Raw genomic sequence first — 21,707 nt, forward strand, 5'->3', positions numbered from 1 at the left:
TGCAGTGAAACTGAACGAGGAGGTAAAATCAGAGAGCACATCCTTGTTAGCTGAAATCACTGCCGAGGGAAGGAATTCCCATTAAAGCGCCACATGAATGCGACTTTCCACAAACCCACTGCGGGCTGGATGGGAATTCGGATATATGGGTGTGGCCTCTCAGCTCAAGGGACCCAGTGTGTTATGCAGTGTCAATGTTCCCAAAGTTTGTGCTGATGAATATGACTTGGAATCATGCTTCACATTCCTGAATGCAACTGTTAACGGCAAGGTTGGGATTTAACATAACTTCATAACATCATTCGCATGTGATTTCTTCTGTAAAATGTGCATGGACAGGGAGGAGACATCTCTCTTTCAGTAGAATAAGTCTTTAGAATCAACTTTGAACTTTTAATCCAAAAAGTAAAAATGAAATAAAATAAATATACAGATGGATATTAAGTGATTACCAGTTTACCTGTCCCGTTGACAAAGGTGTATTTTAGTTTTAATGTAAACATTACCAAGATAGAATAGTGTCTGGACAAAAACGTCTTGCAACACCAATTACAGGGAACAGCTTACAGATGTTCCAAGAGAATCCCCAAAAGCTCTGGAGATGTAGAGACCTGCTACTTTGTATTAATGCCACTGTGATCAGAGGTATGGTGCTGCCACACAGTGGAGAAGTCTGGAAACACAGTTTCCCCAGGAAAACAGCCAACTCAGACTCTCGTTCAATACCACATTTTCCATCAACATTATTTTCAGAATAGGAAAGTAATTTCGTCCTTCCTCGGGCAAAGGGAGCTATTTTAACATCATGAAACATGCATGAATTACTGCTGATGACAAAAAACAGTGCTAAAATGTTATACTGTCATCATTGGTACCTGGCTGCCACATAATGGTTCACACCAAAGTCCAAATAAAGTTGAGACAGACAAAAGAAGTGCTCTTACGTTGATGTATTTGCATGATTCGTTTGAAAATGCATGAGTGTCATACCAAAAACAGCAAATGGGACATGAATAAAGTGTCAATACAAAAGATAAAATAACAACTATATACTCAAATCTAAGTGTACAATGGTAGTGTCAATCTAAAAAACGAGCAAGTCTTCTAATGCATCCACTTTACTATTACAATGTGCACTTTCCAGGCTTTGCACTAGTATGAGGTCAGGGTATCAACAGTAATCAATTGTAACTTAGAGGGAAATGCAACACGTTTTACAAAATGACCTGATTTATTGCTTGCTTGGAGATAAATATTGTATGCATTCATCTAGAATGGTCCATTTATTCCTAAATTCTTCATGTGCATGTCTAAACCAACAACAAATTGTACAATCTCATTTTATGTATGAACAAAAACAGTGAAGAGGTGTAGTGACCAGTATGCAAACTGTCTAGTTACACTTGAGCAGTAATGGGAAAATATAAATGTCAGTGATCAATGCCATAAGCTACAGGAATAAATACTGAAGGCAAACGTAGTGCGTGTGATATCGAGTAGGTCCTTTCCTTTGGAACTGCGTCCAATGTCCTCAGCCCACGGCCATGTTACCAGTTGTCCAAAAAGTCAAAGCCTGTCTTCACCATGTTGCCACCCGTTAACTGAAAATGTAAAAAAGAGAACGTTTAGAGTTCTGTCCTAAACAAGTATAGTCCAACGTATCTAAATCAGTAAAAGATGTTATTAAAACATGTTCAATGTTATGTTGGTCATCATCACTGCACTACTTACTATAATTCATAGAAGGTGTGCTGTGTGTTTCACCAAATACCAAAACATGAATATCTTTGATAGCACCACTGTGTGTACAAAGAGGTGGACTACCATGTAATGGTGTCAACACAAAGACCTCTACATTACACATGGATTCCAAGCGCATCTTGTGGTCCAATAATGTGCCAACCCGACAACAACTACCAATAAGCAGTCAGAAATTAACAGCGTCAATAGAAAGACTCACCTGAGAGAATGTCGGGCTGGATCCCATGGAAGTATCAATCTTCTCTTCCTCCCTAGCAGTGCTGCTATGGCCTGCAGGAGGCTTTAAGGCCAAGCCTGGGCTAAACACGTCATCCAGGGGGCTCACCGAGGGAAGGGTGCTCTGGGCACGCTCCCAACCAGCCACCGAGGATGGCACACTGGCTGGAGTGGCTGGCAGCACACTGATGGCCGCGGGGGGCGCGATGCCAGCGGCCGGGGTAACACTAACGGGTATGGGAGGAGGGGGCGCTGGGGGTCTGGCAGCCCTCTGTTTGGTAGGCCGTGGCGGGTCTTCGGCCTCCGTGCGAAGGTATGACGGAAGGGGTTTCTCCCCTTTCTCCATGGACTTGATCTGGCTTGGGGTGAGGGACTGGAAGTCAGACTTCTCCCCCTCGAGCCGGGATCTCTCCAAACTGATCTTCCAGAAGGAGGACTCTTCTTCTCGTCGTCCTGACGTGTCATTATTCGAACTCTTGCTGCTTGGAGCCACTTTGGTCATCTGGTTGTTCTGGGCAGGTTTGCTTGGCTTTGGATCAGCCACAGAGGATGAAATACTTTGCTCTGGCGCACCAGAAGTGAGGCTGAATTCAAGTTGACTCTAAAAATGACATGCACAAATACATTACAGAATTTAAAAGTGACAGACTGACTTATAGACATTATCACGACACAAATGAAATTATGAATGTGTAGCCTACTGAAGTTCTAGATAAACTTCCCAAACAAGAATTCTACACATCCTATTTAGATGTTTAGACCTACCTTTGTTTCCCAGGAAAAGGGTGCTGAATGTTCATCTTGCCAAGTAATATCCTAAGATAAAATACATTGGCAACGATTCAGTAATGACAACAAGTTTTCGTTAGCTAAGCCGTAACGCAGCTGCAAAAACAACAAAGCAGTCTTGTTTTGAAAAACAAACAAAAAACACAAATGTCGTCTGCTGCAGCTCAGTAGGCTACGTCAGACTGTTTTGAGGCCGAAAATCATCTCGGCTCGGCTAGGCATCGTTAACTAGCTTGCTAGCTAACATCTTTAGCCGTTGGATGTCGTCTGTAACTGATGTGAGTGGCTGTACATTGACATGACAGAAGCGTCAAGTCTTCACTTACCTCTTCTCCAAAGTGTACAATCTTTTGGCCTGTCTGAATGAGGAGTTTTGGATAACAAACAACTTCTTCACGGTCCACCCTGTGCATTCCATATCGGGCTCTGATATGGGGATCCATCATTACATTGTCGATGGCTGAGTCTTGTTCAGTCGGAGTCATGTTATCCCAGGCAGATCCATATTTCTCTTTAATTTTCTCTCTCTCCTGCATTATCTTGTTGGCCATAGAATTGATGGAGGAGAAATAGGCCAACTTTTTTTCCTCCATACTCGCATCTCTCGCAGCCCCGACCATCGTCGTGGCGGCCATTTTCTGAACAGCTGAAAACAGTCCGCTGTGACGTACGCATAGTTCGGGAAACAGGTAAAGCTAGTGTCAGCGGAGTGGCACTGTAGGCCTACAAGAGCTGGTAAAACACTATTTTCTATATTTCTGTTCTCATTTTACGGATTCTGTCTATGAGGCTTCTACGGAGTGATCAAATGTGAACATGTCTAGATGTAGGCAAACAACCTAGGCCTACATAGTTAAAGGCACACTATGCAGGTTTTTTAGCTTAATATGCAAGTTTTTTTTAGCTTAATTTACCTTCATTTAACAGCTTCAGAGTCATTGGAATGGTGACTTTAAATATGACTTTTTCCGGGTTGAATGGTGGCCGTGTCGCTTCCCCCTAGCGCCTGTGAGCGGAAAAAACGAAAAACCAGCCTTAACTGTGGGCCGGCGGGCCGACGGCCTCAGTGTCAGGAAGTGTACCGAGTGTAACGAATTGCTTTAGGCTACTGCATTCAAATACACATACACGCCAGGCACCGGCTAGAAAAAGGTAGCGATGGTGTTTCTCAGAAATTCGTCATGACAGAGACCGAGGTGAAGTTAGTTTGATATTTGATATTCGGATATTCGACAGATATTCAAAAAAAAAACATTATGCGGCCGGTTTCACCCTGTGTTTGCAGACAATGTACAAACAGATGACCTGTCTACTTGCTCCCAACCGACCGTCTAAAAAGTACCTTCTGAATTACCTTCATAGTCTTTTTTGTCAATAGCTTTGACATCATGTGACCTAGTGACTCCAAACCAATTCAAAATAGTTATCCTATATGGGACTCATCAGACACACCTCTTTTTATAGTCACTATATGCACACAGTATTTTATATGAATATTTTAAAGAAAATACCTTATTTACCATAAGAAATGGTCTCCTTTTTTCAATACCTCCCAAGCCATGTGACCTAGTGACTCCAAACCAATGCAGAATATTTATCCTATATGGGACTCATCAGACACACCTCTTTTTATGATCACTGTATGCACACTGTATTTTTTATGAATATTTTAAAGAAAATACATTATTTCATATAAGAAAAAGTCTTTTTTTCAATACCTCCCAGGTCATGTGACCTAGTTACTCCAAACCAATGCAGAATTGTTATCCTATATGGGACTCATCGGGCACACCTCTTTTTATGGTCACTGTATGCACACTGTATTTTACATTAATATTTTAAAGAAAATACAATATTTCATATAAGAAATAGTCTCCTTTTTTTCAATACCTCCCAAGCCATGCGACCTAGTGACTCCAAACCAATGCAGAATAGTTATCCTATATGGGACTCATCGGGCACACCTCTTTTTATGATCACTGTATGCACACTGTATTTTTTATGAATATTTTAAAGAAAATACATTATTTCATATAAGAAAAAGTCTTTTTTTCAATACCTCCCAGGTCATGTGACCTAGTTACTCCAAACCAATGCAGAATTGTTATCCTATATGGGACTCATCGGGCACACCTCTTTTTATGGTCACTGTATGCACACTGTATTTTACATTAATATTTTAAAGAAAATACAATATTTCATATAAGAAATAGTCTCCTTTTTTTCAATACCTCCCAAGCCATGCGACCTAGTGACTCCAAACCAATGCAGAATAGTTATCCTATATGGGACTCATCGGGCACACCTCTTTTTATGATCACTGTATGCACACTGTATTTTATATTAATATTTTAAAGAAAATACATTATTTCATATAAGAAACAGTCTCCTTTTTTCAATACCTCCCAGGTCATGTGACCTAGTGACTCCAAACCAATGCAGAATATTCATCCTATATGGGACTCATCGGGCACACCTCTTTTTATGGTCACTGTATGCACACTGTATTTTACATTAATATTTTAAAGAAAATACATTATTTCATATAAGAAACAGTCTCCTTTTTTTCAATACCTACCAAGCCATGTGACCTAGTGACTCCAAACCAATGCAGAATAGTTATCCTATATGGAACTCATCAGATACACCTCTTTTTATGGTCACTGTATGCACACTGTATTTTATATGAATATTTTGTAAAAAAAAATACATTATTTCCTATATGAATGGTCCTCTTTTTTCAATACCTCCCAAGTCATGTGACCTAGTGACTCCAAACCAATGCAGAATAGTTATCCTATATGGGACTCATCGGGCACACCTCTTTTTATGGTCACTGTATGCACACTGTATTTTATATGAATATTTTGTAAAAAAATACATTATTTCCTATATGAATGGTCCTCTTTTTTCAATACCTCCCAAGTCATGTGACCTAGTGACTCCAAACCAATGCAGAATAGTTATCCTATATGGGACTCATCGGGCACACCTCTTTTTATAGTCACTGTATGCACACTGTATTTTATATGAATATTTTGTAAAAAAATACATTATTTCCTATATGAATGGTCCTCTTTTTTCAATACCTCCCAAGTCATGTGACCTAGTGACTCCAAACCAATGCAGAATAGTTATCCTATATGGGACTCATCGGGGACACCTCTTTTTATGGTCACTGTATGCACACTGTATTTTACATTAATATTTTAAAGAAAATACATTATTTCATATAAGAAACAGTCTCCTTTTTTTCAATACCTACCAAGCCATGTGACCTAGTGACTCCAAACCAATGCAGAATAGTTATCCTATATGGAACTCATCAGATACACCTCTTTTTATGGTCACTGTATGCACACTGTATTTTATATGAATATTTTGTAAAAAAAAATACATTATTTCCTATATGAATGGTCCTCTTTTTTTCAATACCTCCCAAGTCATGTGACCTAGTGACTCCAAACCAATGCAGAATAGTTATCCTATATGGGACTCATCGGGCACACCTCTTTTTATAGTCACTGTATGCACACTGTATTTTATATGAATATTTTGTAAAAAAATACATTATTTCCTATATGAATGGTCCTCTTTTTTCAATACCTCCCAAGTCTTGTGACCTAGTGACTCCAAACCAATGCAGAATAGTTATCCTATATGGGACTCATCGGGCACACCTCTTTTTATGGTCACTGTATGCACACTGTATTTTATATGAATATTTTGTAAAAAAATACATTATTTCCTATATGAATGGTCCTCTTTTTTCAATACCTCCCAAGTCATGTGACCTAGTGACTCCAAACCAATGCAGAATAGTTATCCTATATGGGACTCATCGGGCACACCTCTTTTTATGGTCACTGTATGCACACTGTATTTTATATGAATATTTTGTAAAAAAATACATTATTTCCTATATGAATGGTCCTCTTTTTTCAATACCTCCCAAGTCATGTGACCTAGTGACTCCAAACCAATGCAGAATAGTTATCCTATATGGGACTCATCGGGCACACCTCTTTTTATAGTCACTGTATGCACACTGTATTTTATATGAATATTTTGTAAAAAAATACATTATTTCCTATATGAATGGTCCTCTTTTTTCAATACCTCCCAAGTCATGTGACCTAGTGACTCCAAACCAATGCAGAATAGTTATCCTATATGGGACTCATCGGGCACACCTCTTTTCATGGTCACTGTATGCACACTGTATTTTATATGAATATTTTGTAAAAAAATACATTATTTCCTATATGAATGGTCCTCTTTTTTCAATACCTCCCAAGTCATGTGACCTAGTGACTCCAAACCAATGCAGAATAGTGATCCTATATGGGACTCATCGGGCACACATCTTTTTATAGTCACTGTATGCACACTGTATTTTATATGAATATTTTAAAGAAAATACATTATTTACCAAAAGAAACTGTCTTTTTTTCAATACCTCCCAAGCCATGCGACCTAGTGACTCCAAACCAATGCAGAATAGTTATCCTATATGGGACTCATCGGGCACACCTCTTTTTATGGTCACTGTATGCACACTGTATTTTACATTAATATTTTAAAGAAAATACATTATTTCATATAAGAAACAGTCTCCTTTTTTTCAATACCTACCAAGCCATGTGACCTAGTGACTCCAAACCAATGCAGAATAGTTATCCTATATGGAACTCATCAGATACACCTCTTTTTATGGTCACTGTATGCACACTGTATTTTATATGAATATTTTGTAAAAAAAAATACATTATTTCCTATATGAATGGTCCTCTTTTTTCAAAACCTCCCAAGTCATGTGACCTAGTGATTCCAAACCAATGCAGAATAGTTATCCTATATGGGACTCATCGGGCACACCTCTTTTTATAGTCACTGTATGCACACTGTATTTTATATGAATATTTTAAAGAAAATACATTATTTACCAAAAGAAACTGTCTTTTTTTCAATACCTCCCAAGCCATGCGACCTAGTGACTCCAAACCAATGCAGAATAGTTATCCTATATGGATCTCATCAGATACACCTCTTTTTATGGTCACTGTATGAACACTGTATTTTATATGAATATTTTGTAAAAAAAAATACTCATATCATATTTATTTCCTATGGAAAACAGCGTTTTGCTCAATAGCTGCCATATAAGGGGTCCTAGACAACACAGATCAATCCAGAACTGTTCTGCTATGGGGTACTTATCAGACACACCTAAATATGAAAAATGATTTGGCATCTACTATTATATGGAAGGTATTGAGAAAACACAGTTTCCATAGGAAATAAATGGGTACTATAAAATAGTATGTGCAAAAATTATATTAATTTGAGGTTTGTCTGATTGGTTTGGTGTCCCTACGTCACTTCCCTTGGGGGGGGGGGGGGGTATTGAAAAAGGAGACCATTCCTTATAGGAAACGATGTGTTTTCTTTAAAATATTAATATAAAATAGAGTGTGCTTTCAATGGTTATAGGAAGAGGTGTGTCTGATGAGTCCCATATAGGGTAACTATTCTGCATTGGTTTGGAGTCACTAGGTCACATGGCTTGGGAGGTATTGAAAAAAGGAGACCATTCCTTATGGGAAATAATGTATTTTCTTTAAAATATTAATGTAAAATACAGTGTGCATACAGTGACCATAAAAAGAGGTGTGCCCGATGAATCCCATAAAGGATAACTATTCTGCATTGGTTTGGAGTCACTAGGTCGCATGACTTGGGAGGTATTGAAAAAAGAGGACCATTCATATAGGAAATAATGTATTTTTTTACAAAATATTCATATAAAATACAGTGTGCATACAGTGACTATAAAAAGAGGTGTGTCTGATGAGTCCCATATAGGATAAATATTCTGCATTGGTTTGGAGTCACTAGGTCGCATGACTTGGGAGGTATTGAAAAAAGAGGACCATTCATATAGGAAATAATGTATTTTTTTACAAAATATTCATATAAAATACAGTGTGCATACAGTGACTATAAAAAGAGGTGTGTCTGATGAGTCCCATATAGGATAAATATTCTGCATTGGTTTGGAGTCACTAGGTCGCATGACTTGGGAGGTATTGAAAAAAGAGGACCATTCATATAGGAAATAATGTATTTTTTTACAAAATATTCATATAAAATACAGTGTGCATACAGTGACTATAAAAAGAGGTGTGTCTGATGAGTCCCATATAGGATAAATATTCTGCATTGGTTTGGAGTCACTAGGTCGCATGACTTGGGAGGTATTGAAAAAAGAGGACCATTCATATAGGAAATAATGTATTTTTTTACAAAATATTCATATAAAATACAGTGTGCATACAGTGACTATAAAAAGAGGTGTGTCTGATGAGTCCCATATAGGATAAATATTCTGCATTGGTTTGGAGTCACTAGGTCGCATGACTTGGGAGGTATTGAAAAAAGAGGACCATTAATATAGGAAATAATGTATTTTTTTACAAAATATTCATATAAAATACAGTGTGCATACAGTGACCATAAAAAGAGGTGTGCCCGATGAGTCCCATATAGGATAACGATTCTGCATTGGTTTGGAGTCACTAGGTCACATGACTTGGGAGGTATTGAAAAAAGAGGACCATTCATATAGGAAATAATGTATTTTTTTTACAAAATATTCATATAAAATACAGTGTGCATACAGTGACCATAAAAAGAGGTGTGTCTGATGAGTCCCATATAGGATAACTATTCTGCATTGGTTTGGAGTCACTAGGTCATATGGCTTGGGAGGTATTGAAAAAAAGGAGTCTGTTTCTTATATGAAATAATGTATTTTCTTTAAAATATTAATGTAAAATACAGTGTGCATACAGTGACCATAAAAAGAGGTGTGCCCGATGAGTCCCATAAAGGATAACTATTCTGCATTGGTTTGAAGTCACTAGTTCGCATGGCTTGGGAGGTATTGAAAAAAAGGAGACCGTTTCTTATGGTAAATAATGTATTATCTTTAAAATATTCATATAAAATACAGTGTGCATACAGTGATCATAAAAAGAGGTGTGCCCGATAAGTCCCATATAGGATAACTATTCTGCATTTGTTTGGAGTCACTAGGTCACATGACTTGGGAGGTATTGAAAAAAGACAGTTTCTTTTGGTAAATAATGTATTTTCTTTAAAATATTCATATAAAATACAGTGTGCATACAGTGACTATAAAAAGAGGTGTGTCTGATGAGTCCCATATAGGATGAATATTCTGCATTGGTTTGGAGTCACTAGGTCACATGGCTTGGGAGGTATTGAAAAAATGAGATAATTTCTTATGGGAAATAAGGTCTTTTCTTTAAAATATTCATATAAAATACAGTGTGCATACAGTGACTATAAAAAGAGGTGTGTCTGATGAGTCCCATATAGGATAAATATTCTGCATTGGTTTGGAGTAACTAGGTCACATGACCTGGGAGGTTTTGAAAAAAAGACTCTTTCTTATATGAAATAATGTATTTTCTTTAAAATATTAATGTAAAATACAGTGTGCATACAGTGACCATAAAAAGAGGTGTGCCCGATGAGTCCCATATAGGATAACAATTCTGCATTGGTTTGGAGTAACTAGGTCACATGACCTGTGAGGTATTGAAAAAAGAGGACCATTCATATAGGAAATAATGTATTTTTTTTACAAAATATTCATATAAAATACAGTGTGCATACAGTGACCATAAAAAGAGGTGTGTCTGATGAGTCCCATATAGGATAACTATTCTGCATTGGTTTGGAGTCACTAGGTCATATGGCTTGGGAGGTATTGAAAAAAAGGAGTCTGTTTCTTATATGAAATAATGTATTTTCTTTAAAATATTAATGTAAAATACAGTGTGCATACAGTGACCATAAAAAGAGGTGTGCCCGATGAGTCCCATAAAGGATAACTATTCTGCATTGGTTTGAAGTCACTAGTTCGCATGGCTTGGGAGGTATTGAAAAAAAGGAGACCGTTTCTTATGGTAAATAATGTATTATCTTTAAAATATTCATATAAAATACAGTGTGCATACAGTGATCATAAAAAGAGGTGTGCCCGATAAGTCCCATATAGGATAACTATTCTGCATTTGTTTGGAGTCACTAGGTCACATGACTTGGGAGGTATTGAAAAAAGACAGTTTCTTTTGGTAAATAATGTATTTTCTTTAAAATATTCATATAAAATACAGTGTGCATACAGTGACTATAAAAAGAGGTGTGTCTGATGAGTCCCATATAGGATGAATATTCTGCATTGGTTTGGAGTCACTAGGTCACATGGCTTGGGAGGTATTGAAAAAATGAGACCATTTCTTATGGGAAATAAGGTCTTTTCTTTAAAATATTCATATAAAATACAGTGTGCATACAGTGACTATAAAAAGAGGTGTGTCTGATGAGTCCCATATAGGATAAATATTCTGCATTGGTTTGGAGTAACTAGGTCACATGACCTGTGAGGTATTGAAAAAAAGACTTTTTCTTATATGAAATAATGTATTTTCTTTAAAATATTCATAAAAAATACAGTGTGCATACAGTGATCATAAAAAGAGGTGTGTCTGATGAGTCCCATATAGGATAAATATTCTGCATTGGTTTGGAGTCACTAGGTCACATGGCTTGGGAGGTATTGAAAAAAGGAGACCATTTCTTATGGGAAATAAGGTATTTTCTTTAAAATATTCATATAAAATACTGTGTGCATATAGTGACTATAAAAAGAGGTGTGTCTGATGAGTCCCATATAGGATAACTATTTTGAATTGGTTTGGAGTCACTAGGTCACATGATGTCAAAGCTATTGACAAAAAAGATTATGAAGGTAATTCAGAAGGTACTTTTTAGACGGTCCCTAAGGTCGGCTGGGAGCAAGTAGACAGGTCATCTGTTTTCACATTGTCTGCAAACACGGGGTGAAACCGGCCGCATAATTTTTTTTTTGAATATCTGTCGAATATCCGAATATCAAATATCAAACTAACTTCACCTCGGTATGACAGAGCCAGCGAAAAAGAAGCAAAAACCGAGAAAACGGTAAGAAAATTGCCAATACTGCATAGTTTACCTTTAAGTGACCTCCATGACATCTGACACTAGGCAGCCCATTTAAAAAAAAAAAAAAAAAAAAATCAGACAAATCATGAACTGTGACTAGATGAAGAGGACGGCCCGCCACACCCGTGTTATGTATGAGTTCAAAGTACTAGTCCGTGCGTGTCGCGTTTAAACGATACACATCGTGTACCTTGTTTACAGTATAGCTAATCGACACATGGCGACTGCTGCTCCACCAAACTTCTCCTGGGTCGAGCCGAAAAAGGTGGCCGGCCTGGCATATCCATGTGCCACGGGTCACTATCAATTTCTTTTCGATAGTGGGATTCAACATCTAGTTTGCTTATGTGAATCACTTCCACCTCACCACGACAGTTGCCCTGGACTCCAAGTGCATCATATTGGCATTGTGGACTTCACACCGCCCAGTTTCGAACAGATTAAAACGTTTCTGTCCATTGTTGAAGAGGCAAATTCAAAAGATCAGGTAAGATTTATCGTGCTTGGCCTAGCCTACCTGTTGGATTGGCTGCTCAGCTTTCATAATAGGTAGAAACTGGTCATTCTTTAGACTTTTGGCTAACTTGACGGCCTTTGGCATTGCGGATTTTTAACCAAATATGAATGTTATTGCCTGATCTGGTTAGAAAATGTGTTCATTGAATTACTGTACATTGTAGGGTGTGGGTGTCCATTGTATGCATGGTCACGGACGGACAGGGACCATGCTGGCATGCTACTTGGTGGAGAAGAGGAAACTATCTGGAGAGGAGGCAATAGAGGAAATCAGAAGAATACGCCCTGGTTCCATTGAAACCAGAGATCAGGAGAAGGCTGTGCGGGATTTTCATCAGAATATGCAATCATTTACCAGGTGATGTCAGGCAGAGAAGTAGGCTAGCCAGTTCCTTTTAGCCTAGAATATACATTTTTAGACAGTGTCAATTCAGGCAAAAAAAAGGGAAAAAAAGAGGCAAGAGGTGTATTAGACTTTATTAAAAGTAAGGTAGGCTACAGTTTGAATACAGAGGGATAGGCACAGCTAGTCCTTATATCCACATGGTCTCACATTATCAACCACAAATGTCTTGAAACAGTAGTTTAATCTTAGGATTTTCTTTTAGCAGTCTGGAATTGTTGGAAGATTAGGGGAAAGCAGCTTTGAATCAGATTTGTAAGAATAGGTGGTTCACTCAGTGTCCTCTTCATTTGTAACAATCAGGTCTACTGTGACCTGAAAAATAACTGGTAAAAAATAAAAATGTCAAAAAAATATACCTTTCTCTGCAAATGCATCCAACATTTAACAAACTAATCAATCAGCAAAGGCAGTAGGGTGTCAGCTCTGATCCAGCATCTTTACATTAAATCCTGTCTCCATGTGAAATCACTTCAGTTATCTTTATTACGGTGGAGTCCCCGATCGCCATTATCCATGTCTGTCGACTACTGACTTTGCAGCAATATATTCTTCTTGAGCAACATTCCCTTTGAAAAGGTCATTACTGGACAGATAAAAGGATACATATTATTTAGGAAGACCAAAGCAACACCATTTCCACAAACAATTCTCATACACAAGAGAAAATTACCCCAATGTAATTCACTTTTTTTTTTTTTTAAATATAAGACATTGTGTGTTGCAACCACAGACATGTTTGTAACTCCTTTAGGCAAAACTTGTTAAGTGTAAAGATCCAATGCTCATTTTGACTGATTACTTAAACCGATGCTGACATAACTGACTATATAACAGTGGCAACTTGTTCCAAGGCTAAATATGTGAAAAATAATACTTTGTATAATTCTATACAAATTGTACAGACAATTCCATGTTTTTTGTAAAATCTGTATTTATTTGATTTACAAAAGCCTAACATGAAACAACCAATAAAATGAAACCAAATAAACCTGTAACCTAAAATGAAAAACATGTGTTTACATGTCAGTTTACATTTTCTGAGCAGAAAAGGGGGATATTGACACTAGAGCCTTATAGATAATTAATTAAAATGTACAAAGTAAAGTCAGGTCTTCTTTGATCTCTTGAAAATTATTTACACAACATGTTCAGTAAGTCTAGACATTTGTGAACGGAGAGATGCAGGTGTATCTGGAGACGCAACAGAAATTAATCCTGCATCAACTGTTTACCTCCAATACTGCGGAGTAAGGAACCTAAAACAATGAAAAAACACACCTCACTGGAATTAGGCATGTTCTGTAAAAAAAAAAAAAAATAGTAGGGGAAAAAAGAAACCAGTACGATTCAAATGTTTCCTTTTCATCATTTCAATTAAAACAGATTTTCATAAATAGGAAAACAAATCTATTGCATGACGATCAAATAAATATTTTCTACGCAAATGTTACATTCCTACATTTAGTGTTTGTTATTTAAATTTGAACTGAAATCATTTCCCATTCTTGACTCATCATTGTCATACTGGTCATTTTTACACCAGTTGATCACACTGCCACTCAACTACGCAAATATCCATTCAAATCAAACAAGAGTTTTAAAAAAAGGAAAGAAACTGCAAAGAGGGGTCACAGGAAAAAATGACCACTAAAATATCAAACTTTTGGGCAAAAAATGGCAAATTTTCAGACGGTGAAGAAAAACCTGAAAGATACATGTTGCCTGTCTAAATGTTCTTGCAGGAATGTTTAATGTTTCATTTCCAATGAGTACAAACTGCTCAGATGCATTGAGATGACACTATTTTTTTCCGAAGAATAATGCTCTAGTGAACGCCCTTGTTAGCTTGCAATGGAATTGATGAAAACAGGTTTTACAGTGTAGCTATACAAACAGGTGGAACCTTCAGTGAAACGGTCCCTCGTGATACCTGCATTAGTGGTGAAATGGAATGGGCGGTGGCGTTATCTGTCTGGATGATGACGAATTCCCATCATATAACAAATTCTAAATCTGAAAGCAGAGTACGCTCACAGAGTATAGGGCAGCGTTAATAACAGTAAAAGGTTGGTCGAGTTTGAATACTTATTTTCATGGAAAACATAAAAATAAGTGGGAAATACGCAATGCAGAGAAGAGCATAAAACACCATAAAATATCCCACATTACTGTATACTAATAAAAAAAAAACATAAAAATGACAAAATAATGCATCTTTTCCCCCCAAAAGTCATTGAAACCAAAATATAACCCCCTTCATGTGACTGAAAATTTCTCAATAAAATAATTAAAACATTTTACAGTGCTTTTTCAATAATAATCTTTGAATCTTTAGAGGGGAAATTACGCAGTATCGTCTCTCTTATTGCAATGACGTATCTAAATAGTATTTAATGGTCCAGTTACTCTCTTAAAACCAAAAACAAAACAAAAAAAAAGATTTGAAGAAGGAAAACAAGGTAATTGGGAAACTCAAACTAGATTCCCAGTACTACGACCAGGTACTGGCATTCGTGTCTCCCTAACTAAGGCTCCAGTCTACTTTGTGTTCAGTTCATTCTCCAGCTCCATTAGTTTCCGTGAGGCCTTGACCTTGTTGGACACCTCCTTTCCCTGGGAGAATAGACGCTGGCGTTCCTTAAAGGTGAGGCTCTCGGGGTTACCTGCGATCGTGTTGTCCTGCTCTGGCACACTGTAACAACAACACTGTGCTTGAGTGGAGGGACAATTCAACCTTTTGCGGGTTACTTACTAGCTACAAACACAATTCTCTTCAAAAATTTGGAACCACGCTGAAAATGATACATTTTCCAGGAAATCACACATTTTATCTGGTAAATAAATGTATTACAATAAAATTATCATTTAAAATGGGTGCATGGGTCTGACTTGTAGAGCTTACCAATTAAAGAGTAACTTAGGAATGTAATCAAGATGGGCCGGTAATACATTTAACACTTCAACCGCTTGGACACTGAGATAACAGTGCAATCTTTAGTCATTCAATCCATCTGAAATGTGTCAGGCAATTGCCAGACTGAGATGCATTCTTCATTAGAATCTCATTACATACATACACGCTCACCTTTTAATCCATTTTTCCTTGTAAACTTCTCCCGATCCTACAAGCCCTGTTGTGTTTCCAGTGTACGAATTAAATCCTGCTACAATGTATCAATGGTGAAAAATAAAGAATGCAAAGTCAACATTATGAATCAATGCAAAAGTTCCCTTCAACAGCTGGCACAATAAATCTCTCAAAACACTGCAAAAGCTGCTGGGTCAAACACCAGATTCCCATAATGAAGGCCTACAATATAAGGAAATAGCTGGTTTCAATATGCCACATTCAATGAAAATGGTTAGCATCTGTACTGCTGGAAACTTTATAGTAAAAGAAGGTCATTCATTCCTATTTAAGTATGGCCAAATATGATGTAGCTTCCAGCAACTTTTTGTAGTATCTTAAGATGACAATTTTTATTATTTTAATCCAGACCGCAAGAAGCTGAGCAGCAAGAGTAGTTGTATTAGCGTTATAGGCATTCTGAGGCATGTCTGAAGCAGGGTCTGTTGCACAAGTGTGGACCATCAAGGGTGGAGGTCAAGAGGCTCTCTTCAGCCAAGCAGCTTCTGGTTAAATTTTTTTTTACAAACATTCTGAGCCATGAAAAGTTCAATGCAACATATTTACTACTCTCTTAACCTTAATCCCAAAGTTCCAATAGGGAATTTTAAATGACTAACTTTATCCAGTTAGGTTCCAAATTTGGTTTGGCCCTGGTGTCTCAAATGGCCACGAAGCCATATTCTGACCTTTCTGTGAGCGGTCCCTGACCTCCATCCCTCACAGTACCCCAAATAAGCATTTGCCCGAGGCTCATATGTCCATGTGTCTGTCAGCTAAAGGACCGTTCGTCCTGCACTACAACCTTCTAGAATCTCTTAAAATTAGTTGTGGTTGTCTATTATATTACATAGCAATTTTCAAGGGAGTGATTAGGACAACTAGAATCCAAATGCATGTGTTTTGGGAAGGTGTGTCTTCATTTCCCAAACAATGAAGAATGAATTGGGAGGGACGGGGCAGACACAAAACACATTGCCAAGTGTGAACCCAGAAGAGCACTTCGATGGCAGAGCAAGCAGAGTATTTCAGGAGCAAAGGCTCCAGTGCTAAAAACAGGCTCATGGATTCCAACATCTGCTCCTAGAGGGAAAAACCACACGTTGAGAAAACGGAAAGCAAACACCGCCCAAGAGCACAAAAGCCGCTCTTTTAGGGATTTTAAATCTCATTCGTCGAGCCAGATGTAAGCTTATACTTGAGTCTTTATTGTGATGAGGAAATAAAAAAAGGGAGACTAAAGTTTGAGCCAAGGATAGTATTTGTTTAAAATAAACCGAGATTGTTACAAAAACACATTTTTCTGTTGGTCTAAAATCTTTTGTGATATTCTTCTGAGATAAAGCCAGGCACAGAATTCTGAGGGCTCGACTCATTTCCAAACCCTGAATAATGTTCTAGAGGCTTTGCTTTGGGCTCTGCTGCCACCAGTGAAGTGCTCTCCTTTGGTGTGAAACTGGTATTAAGTGGCCACGGCCTCAGGTCAGTGAGTCACCTGAGGCCCCAGCCCCATGTTCAGTGGAGGGTGTGTGTGTGTGTGTGTGTGTGTGGAAGAGGTAAATTGAGGCAGCTGCATGTGATGGAGCAACAGACATAACAAACAAAATGGAGACAAAACAGCCAACAAGCTCACAGAAAGGCACAGGGACAGACACAAGACTCAGACAGGATCAGTGGGTAGCACGTCTTAAGCCACACAGAAGCCCACATAATCTCTTGAATATACAAATGACTAACAGGTGCCCAACTAGTGGGTGGTGGCTCCCCACAATATATTTCAGTGAGACTGTGTGTGTTAAGATGGCTGCAGACAAAGGAGAATGATCTCATGAAAGGGGAAAAAGGCAGAAAAGCAAAGGCAGTAAATAGCAATGGATTTTTTTGCATCAACTGAAATTAGTGGTCATTTAAAGCAAGGGAGGGAGGGGGAGGGGGGGGGGGGGGGGGGGTGCATAGCATTTAAGCAGATTGGCCTATTTGTTTAATTTAAACTCCAGCAGGAGCGCCAAGGTTAGTGATTGGTCCCTCAATCAGAATGATGAATAATGTAACTCAGGTCAAAACTGGTCTGGCAGTCAGGGGAGGGGGCACCTGTGCAGGTGTGACATGCAGGTGGAGGATGCAGTGAGCCACACTGGAGGGTCAAACAGACTCGGCATTGACTGGGTTGCATTACTGGCGTTCATTTGTGTATGGCTATTTCAAGTTCTAAATGAGTGCTTCTGAATTAGACTCTCATCCTCAATTAAAGTGAATTTATATCTACAACCTAAATTGAATGTTAAAGTAAAAAATAAAACAAGTAAATATGCTGGAAACAGGCTAACCAATTAAATTAAATTATATGATTTATAATTAAATACGGGCATAGTTCTTTCAGTTGGAAAAGAACAATTAACCACCACTCATTGATGTCCCACTAGAGGGCAATAGAGACCTTTAAAAGTAAGTTAACAAAATGTCAGCATATATAATGTATTTCAAATTACAGTGACCACTGAAAACTTCTTAACAATATCGTTTCCAACAGATTAAAAGTAATGAGAGTTTCCTACATGTAAAGTGCTTAAAATATCATCTTACTATATGCCCTTTGAAACAGCCACAAACAAGTAGGACACCCCATTCTTTTCAGATCAGTTTCCCTTTTCTGGTGCCAAGTGAGACTAGTACTGAGGAAGAGTCGTTGCTCTAGGACCACCACCATGAGTGACAACAAGCATAGCCACCAGGCCTGGGAGCTGAGGCGGGGGCCAACCCACACATAGCGAGACAGACAGGGGCAGGGTGGCAACACCAACAGTACTTTGATTGAACGTCTTGGGTGCTTGGGAGTGATCGATCACAGTTTTTTTTTATTATTTTGATTTGCTTTTTTTGTGGTGAGGAGGGAGTGAATAATCAATTGCTTTTACGCACAGTGGGGTGATTTTACAAGGAGAGGAATCAAAGACAGAAGATAATTACGTGGGGAGAATTTCAGGGGGGGGGAAAAAGGGACAAAAAATTACAGACGGACATAAAACTAAAAACACAACACTACAGAGATGGGGAAAAATAGAGGACAGACAAAAATCAAGGGAGATTGGATTGACTGATTGATTGACAGGCTACTTTACAGATCTACGGACTATGTGGAGGGAAGGATGGAAAAAGAGTGAGAGGGGTGGGGAGAAGCGGGAATGAGGGCACCCCTCTCAGCTGAAACGACTGAATCAAACAACACAAAAATCGACACAAAAATTATACGTGTAAAAATAAACGAGAGAATGAGGAGGAGTGAATAGGGTTGGGGGGGGTGATGGGGGGTCGGGGTCAGGGTGGGGGTTACTCCTCTCTCCTCTTTCGTTTTGCGGCTCTACCTTTAGAATTGGATGGTGGAATGAAGTTGGGTTTGGTGGAAGGGAGTGGTGGGGCGTGGCCTGCCCGGCCAGTAGTACTGTTGGCATTGTCAGCAGGCAGGTGGAACTGACTGGACAGAAAGATCCCGTCGGACATTGGGCGGGGCTTTCGCGCAAGGGGCGGCGGCTGTGGCTTATGCGCGGCGGGTGGGAGGTCGCCGTATGACTTCCGGGTCGCGGAAAGCTTAACCTGACCTGCTGGGCCAGCATCCTCATCCTCATCCTCCTCATCATTGTACGAGACAAACTTGGCAGTGTACAGGGTGTCGGGGGAGGCGACCTGGGTTTTGAGGTAAGAGGTGTTTCTCTGGGGGGGGGGTGGTGGAGCACTGCTGTTGCTGTGGTTAGTGTTGGCTGTGTTGGCGGGAGAGGCGGGAGGGGGGGGCTGGTAGTCCTTGGGGAGGGGCGGTCTGTACAGACCAGGCTCATCGGGGGTCAGCAGCTTGCGCTCGGCCTCTTCATGTTGCCGGCGCCTCTCCGCCTCCAGGCGGTTATAGTACTCTTCCTCCTGTCTCCTCTGGTGGAAGGGGGAACAGCCGGTTAGAGAGAACTAGCCAAGTGGCCAACTATGGCTACACTACTAGGAGGTTAGCAAGTGATCTATCTATAGCTACAAGATTAGTGGACAGGGCCCATTTCTGGTGCCAGTAGATTGCTACACCATAAGGCCAGGCTACCCTTTGCTACTTTGTTTCAGTGTCAGTGCTGTGTCAGTGCTTGTGTGGTGGTTTCGTCATTGGAGACTGGTCTGATGATGTAGGATGTATGGGTTGAAAAGCAGCAGTGTTCCTGAATGCCATGTCTGTATAGTTGGGCGGGGATTGTCAGAATGCTATACACCTTGGACAATGTACTATAGTGTTGGGGGCTGGGGGGTGCTAGATATGGGGTTATGCGGGGGGATAAACTGTTAAACTGAGAACAATCCATCTCTGGTTGGGCTGGGGGCCTCTTTTCTCTAGAAATGGGGGCTTTTTGTGGACTCTCTTTGGGAGAAATCTTCATGGGGCCATCAGGGCCTTGGCTTGATTATGCTTAGAGTATCCATATACCCTGTGTGGGGTTCTGGGTGGTTATGCTCAGAGTATCCATAAACCCCTGTGTGGGGTTCTGGGTGGTTAAGGAAAGGGGGGGATGCCAGTAATGAAATAAATGGTGGTGGTGGGGCACTGATGAAGATGTGTTTGGTATGGCCCAAGCCATAGCCAGGATGGTAAGGAGGTAGGGACAGGGCCATAAAACTGATCAAAGCAATGCCTGTAAGGAATGATGACCATAAAACAAACCTGAAACTGAAATGACATTGATGTGACTCATGCTTTTTCGTGTAGTAAGGAGGGGGGGGTACTCATCACACACAAGGAATGGGACACATTTTCAAGACATGCAGTTGGACATATGCATCAGTGGGACGTCGAATTACCAGTGGTCTGAAAAATGACTCACAGGACACTTTGACAACACCAGCAAAACAGATCTGAGATGACAACACACTGAAAACAATGGAGGTTGGGTGTGTCGAGACTTGAACAAAGAATGGAATGACCAACCACTGGTTCAGACCACTGGTGATTCAATAGTCCCCATCCACAACCTCAAATAACCAACTTCAACCAAGGACATGTAAACAATACGATTCTTTGTAAATACTGCTCCACTGACATTCAACATCTCTTCATTCATCTTTTGTTCACAAAGGTTCTGTCAGCTATTGTCTGTCAAAATCCCTCTCACACAGTAATGCAAAGGTTGCTCCCTGTAAATGATGACCACTACTGCAGATGACTTGGGTGAGCAGGATGGCCTTCCACGTTTTTTGCTCCTCTCACACAAGCCATCGTTGCATGAGAGTCGTCTATAGTGTTGACCAGGACTATATAACCTTAGGAAATCTAAGCGTTTAACACAGAGTCATAACAACGGTCTTCTATTTTCTTGCTGCCTGAGTTATGACGTGTGGTTTCTGGCTGGTCTTAGCATGGCATTACGCTGTCTAAAGCCGGTAAGATTGTTTTCTCTCGGTCTCCACAACAGACGACAAAGGTCTCCAGGCTGTTTGGGTTGATGACAGTTGGCTTGACAGATACTTGTCATGAATACGGCCACAAAGCTCGCTCTGTGAAGTAAAATCATGCTGTTGAACATCCTGTAAATAGACCTTTTTTTTTTTTTAATCCCATACGCTTTTTGTAGTTTTCTGACAACATAGTCTGCTTACACTTACACAACTTTCAAAATGAGCCATATGTGTAGCTTAAAATATTCCTGCAATGGTGGTCCTTCCAAGCACAGTTGTTCAGAAGTCGTTTTAAACGTTGCATTCATTTGTGCTACCAAAACATTTATGTACCTCAAAATCGTCAGCTAATCAGCTAGTTTAAATAAACAGGTAAAAAACGTATTGAATGACATTCAG

At 39.3% G+C, this 21,707-nt stretch overlaps 3 protein-coding genes across 11 annotated transcripts in view; 1 reads left to right on the plus strand and 2 right to left on the minus strand.

The window, feature by feature from the left end:
- Positions 1–935: 935 nt before the first annotated feature.
- On the minus strand, positions 936–3,950 carry cunh1orf198 (chromosome unknown C1orf198 homolog). Of its 2 annotated transcripts, XM_076272805.1 has the most exons (5): positions 3,681–3,950; positions 3,093–3,426; positions 2,743–2,793; positions 1,961–2,578; positions 936–1,601 (listed from the first exon to the last, which is right to left on the minus strand). In XM_076272805.1, exons 2-5 carry the CDS (start codon positions 3,399–3,401, stop codon positions 1,548–1,550), a joined length of 1,032 nt encoding a protein of 343 aa, XP_076128920.1. In that variant the 5' UTR covers positions 3,402–3,426; positions 3,681–3,950; the 3' UTR covers positions 936–1,547. The 2 variants fall into 2 exon arrangements, with proteins under 2 accessions (XP_076128920.1, XP_076128919.1); XM_076272804.1 differs by having other exon boundaries at positions 3,093–3,950.
- On the plus strand, positions 3,486–13,459 carry LOC143109995 (dual specificity protein phosphatase 23-like). Of its 2 annotated transcripts, none has more exons than XM_076272812.1 (3): positions 3,486–3,501; positions 12,043–12,328; positions 12,522–13,459. In XM_076272812.1, the coding sequence occupies exons 2-3, from the start codon at positions 12,059–12,061 to the stop codon at positions 12,717–12,719; spliced, it is 468 nt and encodes a 155-aa protein (XP_076128927.1). In that variant the 5' UTR covers positions 3,486–3,501; positions 12,043–12,058; the 3' UTR covers positions 12,720–13,459. The 2 variants fall into 2 exon arrangements, with proteins under 2 accessions (XP_076128927.1, XP_076128926.1); XM_076272811.1 differs by lacking the exon at positions 3,486–3,501 and adding an exon at positions 11,803–11,820.
- Positions 12,819–21,707, minus strand: part of afdna (afadin, adherens junction formation factor a) — a 67,698-nt gene continuing 58,809 nt past the window's right edge. For 2 of the 7 annotated variants that reach the window (XM_076272797.1, XM_076272794.1), the window contains 3 exons: positions 19,253–19,808; positions 15,849–15,927; positions 12,819–15,455 (listed from right to left, as the gene is read on the minus strand). In XM_076272797.1, the coding sequence (XP_076128912.1) occupies positions 15,302–15,455; positions 15,849–15,927; positions 19,253–19,808 (789 nt within the window). In that variant the 3' untranslated portion in view covers positions 12,819–15,301. The remainder of the gene's footprint in view (positions 15,456–15,848; positions 15,928–19,252; positions 19,809–21,707) is intronic. The other 5 variants (XM_076272801.1, XM_076272800.1, XM_076272799.1 and 2 more) reach the window with 5 other exon arrangements.

This window comes from Alosa pseudoharengus, unplaced genomic scaffold (genome assembly GCF_046254945.1).
Source record: "Alosa pseudoharengus isolate Yale_2024_CS ecotype anadromous, Long Island Sound unplaced genomic scaffold, YU_APseudo_1.1 YU_APseudo_1.1_scf_7, whole genome shotgun sequence".
NCBI classification, from domain to species: Eukaryota; Metazoa; Chordata; class Actinopteri; order Clupeiformes; family Clupeidae; genus Alosa; species Alosa pseudoharengus.